The sequence below is a fragment of the Apis laboriosa genome, unplaced genomic scaffold (assembly GCF_014066325.1).
Source record: "Apis laboriosa isolate Shangri-la unplaced genomic scaffold, ASM1406632v1 scaffold204_cov149, whole genome shotgun sequence".
In the NCBI taxonomy this organism is placed as follows: domain Eukaryota; kingdom Metazoa; phylum Arthropoda; class Insecta; order Hymenoptera; family Apidae; genus Apis; species Apis laboriosa.
In genome coordinates, this window is record NW_025222299.1 from 1229509 (window position 1) to 1241174 (window position 11666).

An 11666-nucleotide genomic window follows, 5' to 3' on the forward strand; every position below is an offset into this window, starting at 1 on the left:
CAGGCCTGGTTCCGTTATAGGACACCAGCAATCTTGGTTAGAAAATATTGAAAAAATTTTGTTGAATGCTGGTCAACAATATAAGTAATTCATATTCTTTATTATATATACATACGTAAATAATATGAAATAAATTTTTTATTATACGCAAAAAAAGAAATTTAAAAAAAAGAAAATTCCTTTTTGTATTATTAATTTTCAATAGAGAACAAAAAAAATTTCATAATTATTGTGTAATATAATATATATAAATAATATATATAAATAAGCAAGTTAAATAATATAAGTAAATACCTGATTTATTAGTGTATTTTTTGCAGATTGAAGTACTATGGTGATGGCGATATAATATTACACCATAAACATGGGATATATTCGCTCGCGGACAAGGCAGAAAGGAAAATATCATACACATCCGAAGGAGAAAATACAGGTGGGAATTTATATCTATTCCTAAAATCAATCAATGAACTTATAAGAAAATAATATTTACAGAACAGTATATTTTATATATTTTATATATATAAAATATATATTATATATATAATATATACTTTAATATATATCATATAAATTTTAATATATACTTTAATATACTTTACATATACTTTATAATATATATTATATATATTATATATATAAAATATATTATAAAGTATTTAAAAAATTAGATATTATTAAATTAGTTAAATTAGATANAGTATAATATCTAAGTATATATTATAATATTAAGTATAATATCTAATTTATAAAGTATATTATAAAATTGTATAAAAAGTAGGGATAGGAACAATAAAATAATTATAAATTTTATTAAAAGTTACTTACATATTTCCATAAAAAATTCTTATTCCAATTCTTCTATTGAAAATGTTGAATAATGTTTGGATTTAACAAGAAAATGCTGATCTGAAAAAGAAAAATGATTTAAGAAAAAAGATATATATATATATATTTTAAATTTTTTAATACATTTTTTTATTATTCTAGGATTTAATAAATATGACAACTCAACCAATGAAAAGAAGGGCAAAACAAAACTTACAAGAATTTTAGGTATTCATCCAATATTTTATAATTTTATTACTTTTATTCTTTTTAATTTGTAATATGTGTATATATGTATATAATATATAATTAATTAAAAATTAATCATAATAAATAATTGACATAATATGCAATATAATTTTCAAAAAGACATACTTTTTTAATTAAAAATAATATTTTTAACTCAATTTATCGTTATTATGACAAAATTTCAACAAATTATTGGAATGCAATTGTAGATGCATTGACCTTGAAATGCTACCACATAATATTTTGTTCTTTTTACACTAAAAATGATATTGATTTATGTTATATATGCATATATACGAACCACAAACGAAGGATGATTGAAATTTTCATTCTGATGAAGTTCTATCTTCAATTTAAATGTAAAACACAATAAAAAATCAAGAAAATGTCAATGCGTGCACAAAACAACAATCGCGCGCCGAAACTAATGTAGAAACTTGCGCGCGCATCTGATCTCGATCACGCACTAATCGATTATAATTTATTTTCGTATAAAAATTTTAATTTTATTAATAATCATTCATATTTTATTAATAATTATGCAAATTAATATATAATTTATTTTTATAAGATATTAATAAAAAACATTTATATTTATATACGAAGATAAATATTATTATTTCTACTTATTGAATAACTTATATCGATATCGATAGTAGTATATTAGATGCGTGCGCATCTAATATAATTAAAAATTCAGCATTGATTCCAAATTAATTTTAAATAAAATCATGTATAATAATGAATAATCCACAAATATAAAAGAAAAATATTAGAACATATTTCATTAAATAATTTATAGTTAATACTTTATGTTTTTTAACAATAAAATAGTTCAAGCTCATTCATGTTGGTGCTAAATCTCATATGTTCAAAAATCTTGCGCGCGCATCAATTTCCAATCTAATTTATAATTTCTAACGTTTTTAACAGTTATGTATAGAATAGTGTATAGGCAATAGTGTTTTTTATTTTTGTGATTTTTGTATCGTTTATTGTTGTTAAATTAAATTTAAATCAAGTAAGTCATTATGAATAATGATAATTTCTATTATATTTAAAAAACAAATCATAAATATCAAGAATAGAAAAGAAATTTAAATTATAAATAACTAACTACGTCATTGAATAAATTTTCATTTTGTATTACGATAGTATTTATGATAAAATAATTTTCTATTTTTTTTTATTTAAAGGAAAATTAAGAAATTTCCGAGGATCGGATGATGCAGATCGAATGTCACAGAAATTCAGAGTTAGCGATTCATATAACATGACACAAGGAGATAGACTCAACGAAATCAAAATGAATAGATTCAAATCATCTCGAAATCCTGAATCACGGCAAAAGAATTATATCGCTTATGGATTAGATGCTTTAAAAAACGCGCGGCGAAGAAAATAAGTAAGTAATTAATATGAAAAAAGAAAAAGTAATTGTTATTTTGCGTTCAAACACGAAACGTTCATTTGTAATTATAATTAAGAATCTATCAATTCAAACATTATATGTATAATAATTTATATCGAAGTATATGCATATAAGGATAAGTAAAGTCAAAACAAATTTCAGAGGAAAAATGATTTATAGAAAATCGTTTTACATAATTTTATAATCCATTCAATACAAAATGATTCGTTTTATATAAACTAAATAGAGAGATTTCTTGAGAAGAATTATTAAAAATAATTATACAGAGAATATAATTTCTAAAAGAGTCCCATTGATATCTTTTTTATCTTTATTTTTCATATTTTTTTATTTTTATTTTTTTTTCTCCAATTTATTATTGTATTATTTATGAATGTTTCAATGAAACTTATTTAGAGAATTCTATATATGCTCTATATATTTAAAAATAATTTTCACGCAAAATAGATAAATGATTAATTAGATAAATGGTCGAATCGACAAAAGAGGAGGTATTTCATCAAAATAGGACTTTGAGAAACAAGAATAGCCATAAGTTTCTAAATTGTATATACGGCTTTGCATCTCTCAAAGCTTTTTATATAATTATGCATCAATTAACACTTTTTTCGATAACATTATCTATTTTACTTTACTTTTACTTTCAAATTGCGAATCTTGATATTGAGATCATATATTATTTTAAATTTAAATTAAAATATTATCTGTGTTTAATAAAGAAAACAAAAATTGATAAAAATTTATTAGAATTTTCAAAACCATGGATCACAAATTTCACCAATTCAGGTAAACAGGAAGAAAAATTGTCACATATCTGTCAAAAGTGTTAATTAAAGTAATCCATCATTCATATTTCGCATTTCATCTTGAACGCTTTTTGTTATTTATATTTTATGATTACTATTCATTACATTACTATCAAAGTTTATATGATACATAAAATATATTCATTTATATACCCTATGATTAGCAGAAAACCGTTTGAAATAGGGTATATGATTGTGCAATTTAACATCAATGTGAAGTCGAATTCATAGAAAAGAATAAAGGAAAATTTTTTCCTTCTGGAATTATAAATTTTATGATAAATTCATGATTTCATATTACACGACTAAAAAGATTAAAGACTAATCGAATTTTGCGAGTACACTTATAATCACAAGTATTATTTAACACAAAATAGTATAAGAAAGTAATTAATTAAATATCCCTTATTTTTTTGTTTGTGTTAATGCAAAGAGTAATTTATTTTATTTCATCGCATTTTGAATTTTCACATATCACAATGATTAGAATTTGATAGATAAAAGCGTAAAAAACAGGCCATAAATTTAATTTCTTCAGTACTGATAAACACCTTTTTTCAGTATTCAATTTTTTGTCAGTTTGATAGATTTAATTCTGATTGAATGAACATGTCATTCTAATACATTATGCCTATTAATTTGTATATCCAGAATATCATTTTTGCGTTATCATTCTATTAGATTTTTCATGCGTTACAAAATTTTGTTTTACCAAAATTAGATGTCTTCTTTACTTGCACTAAGCACATTATTATATTTTATCATATTAGTCATTAGTGATGTTATAATCATTATAGATTCCTCGTTAACTATCAAAATTCTTATTATTTTTGAAACTACTTTCCTTTTTTCTTTTTTTTTTTTTTATTATTGAGTTCAGACATTACATATTAATTGCTCGTACAATTTATAATTCATTTTTTTTTTATTTTTTTTTTTAACTATATTTAAAACTTATAACCAAAAGATAAAAATGGTATATTAAATATGATATTATTGAATATTGCAGACACTTGTACCCCTTAGTTGATCGTCTTTTTGCTTTTTTCGTGTTTTTGTTTCTTTTTTTTTTTTTTTTTTTTTGTTTTGTTTTATTTAATTTCCTTGACTTTAGATATTCCAAGGAAAAAATGTAAAAGTTTGTAAGCAATAATATATGATATTCAAGATGATATCGCTGATTTTCTGAGCTTTATATCGTCATTGCCTTCTTAGTAATCTTTTTTTTTTTCTTACTTTTGAAATCTTTGCGGTTTCAATGTTATATTAATGTTAGGAAAAGAAACTGCATCAGGATTTTGTAAATATTTGCACTCTTGTTAATTCTCTTTGCATTGTACAGTCTTTTTCAAAGTTGTTGATGTTATTATGCAATTTCTAACAGACTTAAAACTTGCCTATTTTTTTTTTTTTGTTTGTTTTGCAAAAAACACCATTCCATCAATTGCTCTTGAAGAGCGGTTTATAATGCACCATATTATTGTATAAATTATCAAGGTCACACCGCTCTGTATAAAGTTACACTCGCAATATGTTGATTTGCCATGACTTCAACAATTGCATCGCGTATACCATAACAAAATGTGCAACCAAATGGATTTGTTGTGTTCGTCGAGGAAGCACGGTTTAATACTACTGGCCGTGCACTAGCCTTCAACTGCTCACTTATTCTATCCCATTTCGTATAGGCAGTGATCTAAAGTAAACAATTTTATTGAAAATATTTAAATATTAAAACATTTATCAAAACACTTATTGATATTTCCATTCGTCAATATAGTTTGTTTAACAAATCTTATTTATATATTTATATCGTACCGTAACTGGAGAAGGGGAAACATCTATGAGTTTTCCCGATTCGGTGGAATTATTTTCTGGTGGAAGAGTTAAAGAAAACTCGCAGCGATGATACATATTAAAATTATAATGCCCTGGATAATTTGTGTGTAATACAAACTTCTTAACACATTGAGTTTTGGCATCAAATAAAACATCCTACGAGCGATAAAATATTTAAATGTATTTTTTGACTTGATTTATTAGATCGTTTACATTAAGAAAATTTTTTACCAATCCTAAAGTAAAATAATTATAGAAGAAATCCGACCGTCTTATTTTATCACGTTTATGTGCATGAGGACTATGAATACGCATTTTATCCTCGGCTTTAAAAAATACACGAGATGGTGCTCCTAAAGCACTTAAAACATCTTCACAAGTATCCCCAAATAACACCTATAATTAGGTATAAAAAAAAGAATAAAGAAAATTGTATTACAACGAATGTAGAAATCATCAATTTTAGTATTACATTACTCATTTTATAAAACAATCATAATGTTTAAAAAAGTTAAAATATACTCTAAAGATATAATATAAATAATATAAAATAAATTATAAAATATAACCTCTTTGGTTAAGCAACGTTTTTTCGGTTCCAATAATACTCTCGTTACAGAGCTACCTTCAGTGAAGAGATGCAATTTAAGACCTCGTGTACGCATTTTGTCACGTATGACATCTGCCTTTTCTAAATACAAATTGTTATGATAGCAGACCTAACAAAATATGCTTATGTAATATCAATCTTATTTTTATATGTGTTATAATATTAACAAAAAATAATTACAAGTGGTAAAGGTGGTGGTGGTGCTTTTAAATTGTGTTCATCACTTCCACCTCCAGCACCCATATTACCCACATAAATAGCTGTTTTTGCTACAAGAGGAGAAGTTCCATTTGGAAATTGCAATGATCCTAATCCATGTGCATATCCAGGTTGGAACTTTGAGTCAATGGGGAAATAAAATGATAATCCTCGAAAATTTAATACAAATACCTATAAAAAAATATATTTTGGTTCCATAAATTTTGATTAAATAGAAATATAAATGGAAATATCATACTTGTTTGTCACTATCATAAACACCAGGATGAGTTGCTCCAAAGGAATGCTCTATCTGTTCAATAGATGGCAAAACCTCTGGTGAATTGAATGGCAAACCACAGTATTTGAGTTTAACTAACTTCATGTTATAAATCTCAATTATTTTGAGCCTTTGCACCACTGGATCGAATATAAGTCGAACTCCATCATGAGGTAAGTTTATTACTAAATCTACATCTAAAGGATTCTATAAATATATATGTATATTAATTTCACATGAATGAAAAATATAATAATAACACTTTAATTAAGTTTCTATTAATATATACTTACACTATCACTATAAAGTACTTGTACTCCCCTTATAATGCCCACTTGGGATTGTATTATTGATACAGATTGGGAAAAATGCATACCTGAAATAATTATTCTTTTAAAAAATGATTCTTCAGATTTTATCGCTTTGACTTTTCTAATTACTCTTATTTTTTCATATTAGTTTCATCCATATATGCATTAACAATCATTTAACATAATTCCATGATTTTTATTAAATTTACATTTATTTCTAAAATAATATCTTACTCAAATATCAAATTCTAATTAATTATCATTCTATTAATTTATAATATGATTTTAGAATCTTAAACAATTAATCTATACTTATAAAAAATTATATAATAAGTAACAAAATATTCATAACAAGCACCATTTTCTTTGTTTACGTGCGATTGTCAAACGAGATGTTTACAAATAGAACGAAATAGTAAAGTGCGAATGCTGACATGACAGTAACATCAATAAGATCAGTTAGACGCTACAAGAATATTCTCTGATTGTCGATCATTTTATAAATTATTATAAATTAATTCGATCATCATAAAATTATGCGTAATACGACTTAGCCGTGATACATCATTAGTGTTTCGTCACTTGCCTAAAATAAATTCCCACTGCTCGCAACCGAGGGATCTTTCGGGCACCACCTCGAGTTCCAACATTCTATCGATTCTATTGTTTCTCTTATTTTAAATTAAACTATAGGATGCACAACGCGTCTCCAAATATCATGAGAACTGCGTTGTTTCTTTGTCTACGTATCGCACTGTTACTAATCACCAGATAGCCATATTGCTTCCCAAACAATAAACCTCGACTCTCTACTCTTACGGCTGGCAAACTGTCACCGAACAGCTGATACGTACCGCGGAATACGTGAAATTAAACCAGACTATCGGCCGTGTACGGAAACGTAATATTATGAGGAAACAGTTCGTTCCGCGTATCATAGATGTCGCATAATATGCTATTCTCAATTACCGCGAATATTTGAATTTTAAAACTGATTCAATTTTAAAATAAATTTGATAATAAATTTAATTAAACTATTTATTTAATATTTAATTACACATTTAGTTTTTAATTTAATAAAAATATATGAAATATAAATCAGTAATAATAGCAATAAACAAAAGATTCTTCATAGACGAAAAAATATCTCGCAACGAATGTGCAATAATATTCTCTTTATTATAAGATATGTAAGGCCATAGATATGTATTAAAGACCATAGATAATAGAATCTTGTCTTTATACGCTGCAGGTTGTTTTACGATTATAAAGAAACTTTCAATCTTATATTTAGAATTTTTTCAAAAATAAATATTTTAGATAAAATACTTTGTTAAAAATTGTTCGATTTTTGTTTTATTTATAAAGTAGATTTTAAAAAACAAACTTTTTTAATTGTCAAAATAATTTTATAATGAAAAATATATAATTTATGATTTCGTTTTGTAATACAACGACCAATCAAATCAAAATATAAAATAATCTTTTGAAAAATAAAAAATATATTTGATACATAAATTGAATTCAAAACTATGGATCAAAGAATTTAAAATTTAAATTTAAAATATCATTTATAAAATTATAAATTAAAACTCTTGTAAAATCATTCTTAATGCATATTTATATTAATAATTTTTATTATTAATTTATGAAAATTCTAAGTTAAATAATATAAATAATAAATCCAGTTTTATTAGTAAATAACTAAGATAAATTTAAATTATCGATCGTCTGAAATAAATGTGAAACGAGTCAAAACATACAAAGAATATGAATCATAATAGTTAAGATTTCAACAAACCGACTATTGTATCACAATCAGAATATATACTTTTGCTTTGCAAAATCATTATTGGAGGATACATCGCACAGTCATGTCCACTATGTTATGTAATCATTTATGATAACCATATGCGTAAGTCACACAGTCGAGCCTCCAAATACGTCAATGCATGCGCAATTTATTCTCTAATACATTTTACATTGTCCATATGTACATTTATGCAAAATGTATCAAAATTCTGTGACAATCTGATTTTCTGTGAAAATCAGATCAAAGTTATCAGAATTGAGAAAATAGAATGAAAAGAAGAAGAATGAAAGGGGGGAGAACGAAATTAATAATCTCGAGGAATTGCTTAGTATCAAAAAATACGATTATAAATATGAAAACATATTTCATATTTTTAATCATATTTTCTTTTCATAGATTAGACAATATGTTTATTCTATTTTAGTAAAGATTTTTTTCCTGTATGTAGTATTAATTTTTGCTACGATTTTTATATTTGTTATTTTCGTTCATGATTTTTCTCTTCTAGTTCACTTTTATTGCATTTAGTATAGTGGTTGATTTCACATATTATTGTGCTTCATTTTTTCTTATTTTCGCATTAATGTTTGAATTAATTATAGCGAAATTTAAGTAAGAAAAGAAGATATAAGGATCTAGGGGAAAAAATAGCATCTTTAGAAAATATATTCACTTTATTTTAATAGATCTCTATTAAGTATCTAGAAATTAATTTATCTCATTACTTTTTTTATGAAAAATTAAATATATTTACTTTTTTTTTCAACTTGTAACTATTGCATAATGCATGATTCAATTTGATTTGATCTCGAGCTCAATCTCTTTTCTCAATACAGATTATTGCCTGATTCTTCCTCAGCTCGAACGAAAGTTAATTAATTCGACTAGATGGTTAGTTAATTTGTTTGAAAACAAAAAAAAAACGATACCAACATCTGATTTATGAAACGAGAAACTAAATATCGATTTAATCGAGGGTATCTTGTAACGAAGAAAACGGGTCATAAAAGCAAGGAAGCCCGATACTCTGGAATTATATTCTTCGTTCCATCAAATTAATCAGAGCGGTGTGATTAAAGTCATATGGAATCCAAACAAAGTGCCAAGTTGTTACTCGGTAAACAATAATGTTGTATGAAATGCGGGCAACGGACAGCTTAGATCAAACTGCAACATACACATACACACGCGTTTCCTTTCTCTCTGCAATCTCACCTCGATGGTGTCTTTTTTCCACGCTCTAACGTAGTTTGATCGATTTCCTGTTTGTAATCGATACCTAACTAATTCATATTTCAATCAATTAATTCTATATCAACTCGATGCGCTTCATATCAAATTGCAATGATATCAATTATACTATGAATATGAGTAGAGCACATTTTAAATATTGTTTCTTTGGACTTTGTCACTCCAAAGAAAAATCTAGGAAATTGTAATAATACTAGATATTAGTGTGTATAATTTTAAGATATATAAGTGTGTATAAAATTAACAATTAAATTTAACAATATATCGTAAGTAAACGATTGTTTTCGATGTATGTAAAGCCAGCTGTTTCGCTTTCTTTGCTCATTTTTTTGATCTCGTTATAAAACAAATGCATCTTCTTGTTGCCTTGGTTCATTGTCTGCTCTCCGTGAATCTTATATTCTTCGCGATAAAGGAAACGAATTCTCCATTCGTAATGAGAATTAATTACGAATTGAAAAAAAAATCAGAATTGTTGCAATTTTAATTTTTCTTATAATAGAAATGGATGGAGAGTCGTGATGGAAAACAATGGTTGAAACAGAAATAATTATGTTTTATTTGATCTCAGATTCTTCTATGGATTCTTAATTATGACCAATAAAAAAGATAATTGTCTCACTGATAACGATCGAAGGACGCTGATATGGAAAGAGCAACGTTTTACATTCGAAATTGTTTTACGAAAAAAATTTTTTATCACATAATACCTCTCTTTCTCTCTTTTTCTCTATGTATCATTATAGAATTAAATCGATTAATTATCGATTAATTAAATCTTGGAATCTCCAATGGAAATAAAATTATAAAATTATAATGATAATATTTGGCGCATTGTGTAGTTCCAGAAAAAGAAGATTTCGGTTTTGAGAAAAAAAGCTTTTCGTTATCTTGACAGAATTGATTCATTTGGAACAGCAATTCGAACAATGTTCAGTTTCTTATACTTTGAACTATATTCTTATACTTTGTCTCGTCGATTAGATAGGAGCATCACGATCCTCATTAATTTGCAAGCAATTTAATCATTCCTTGAACTGTTGGATCGTTCGAATCTTGTTCGAAATTTAAATTGATTACGAGATCGAATAATTTATTGATCTTTGTGAAATAGAAGATATATCGATCGTATTTACATCTTTTGATATATTATTGTTTATTGAAATTTGTTATTACATTTTTGTAGTTTCCAAAGAATTTTTAACTAAAGTTCATCAAGTTTTCGAGCATATATATTTATATTTATCGAGTATTTTTTTTAAAAATTTTAATTTTATTCAAACTTGCGATATTTAATCAGTCAAGCAATTTCCTCGATCGTTCAACTTGTCAAATATTATTCTTCCAAATCTCACGTTCGATTCGATCGAAATAGACTTATTTAAATAACAAAATTTTCCTTATCTTTCATCTGTTCCATTCATCAAGAAAATTTTTTATTTGGATTAAACGTAGATCAAAGATGAAACAGCACCATCATGGTCCATCTCTTAATTCTTTCGTTCCTAAATCTGACTTTGGTTCCAATCCAATCCAAAATATTTATCCACATGGTATAAAGATATGATTTTTTCATTATCCTCCTAAGTACAGCATTCCTATTAAAACCTAAAAAGTGATTTTTTTTATTTATTTTTCGAATACCATCTTATATCATACATATTCAATAACAAAATTACAAAATCAAATTTAAAATTAAAAATTAACAGATAACTATTAAAACTCGAGTTCTAAAAAAACAATTCAACTTTATGCCAATTACAACACAAATGTAATAATAAATCGACTTACAAATTCTCTAACTTTAAAACGTTTCCTACTTAAAACTCGTACTTTTGCCAAATACGCGATCATACGATAACATACACGTACATACGCCTACACCCTCGTTCAATTCCCCGGATTTTACGACCGCGTTAATATCCTAGCACAATGCGTTCACCTTAATCGTCGTCATTTTGTTTCATTTCGAAACAAGTATTTGAATCCGGCCCAAGCGCGTGCACCAATCCGCTCCGGGTTAATTAAACGCGAGCTGGTCGCTCTCCT

The 11666-nt window shown here is 25.7% G+C and overlaps 1 protein-coding gene and 2 long non-coding RNA genes across 4 annotated transcripts in view; all 3 read right to left on the minus strand.

The window, feature by feature from the left end:
• Positions 1-1492, minus strand: part of LOC122712664 — a 67448-nt gene extending 65956 nt beyond the window's left edge. For both annotated transcript variants that reach the window (XR_006346378.1, XR_006346377.1), the window contains exons 1-3: positions 1379-1492; positions 829-909; positions 295-453 (exon numbers count right to left, since the gene is read on the minus strand). This is a non-coding gene — a long non-coding RNA (uncharacterized LOC122712664). The remainder of the gene's footprint in view (positions 1-294; positions 454-828; positions 910-1378) is intronic.
• A 2885-nt stretch (positions 1493-4377) lies between these two features.
• Positions 4378-7376, minus strand: LOC122712630 (PHAF1 protein CG7083). The gene is made up of 8 exons (XM_043932428.1): positions 7140-7376; positions 6536-6618; positions 6222-6449; positions 5945-6154; positions 5724-5873; positions 5386-5550; positions 5134-5310; positions 4378-5011 (listed from the first exon to the last, which is right to left on the minus strand). Exons 1-8 carry the CDS (start codon positions 7201-7203, stop codon positions 4814-4816), a joined length of 1275 nt encoding a protein of 424 aa, XP_043788363.1. The 5' UTR covers positions 7204-7376; the 3' UTR covers positions 4378-4813.
• Positions 7377-10756: 3380 nt separating this feature from the next.
• On the minus strand, positions 10757-11639 carry LOC122712700. Its single transcript, XR_006346398.1, has 2 exons — positions 11409-11639; positions 10757-11225 (listed from the first exon to the last, which is right to left on the minus strand). It is a non-coding gene; the product is annotated as an uncharacterized LOC122712700 (long non-coding RNA).
• Between the last annotated feature and the right edge of the window lie 27 nt (positions 11640-11666).

Bases quoted from the DNA above. Each gene is read 5' to 3' on its own strand.
- LOC122712630 (XM_043932428.1), bottom strand. From the start codon at position 7,203: ATGTTGGAACTCGAGGTGGTGCCCGAAAGATCCCTCGGTTGCGAGCAG. The intron at 5,874-5,944 runs GTAATTATTTTT...ATATTTTGTTAG, and splicing joins CACCACCACCTTTACCACTT to GTCTGCTATCATAACAATTT. The intron at 5,551-5,723 runs GTTATATTTTAT...ACCTAATTATAG, and splicing joins AACGTTGCTTAACCAAAGAG to GTGTTATTTGGGGATACTTG.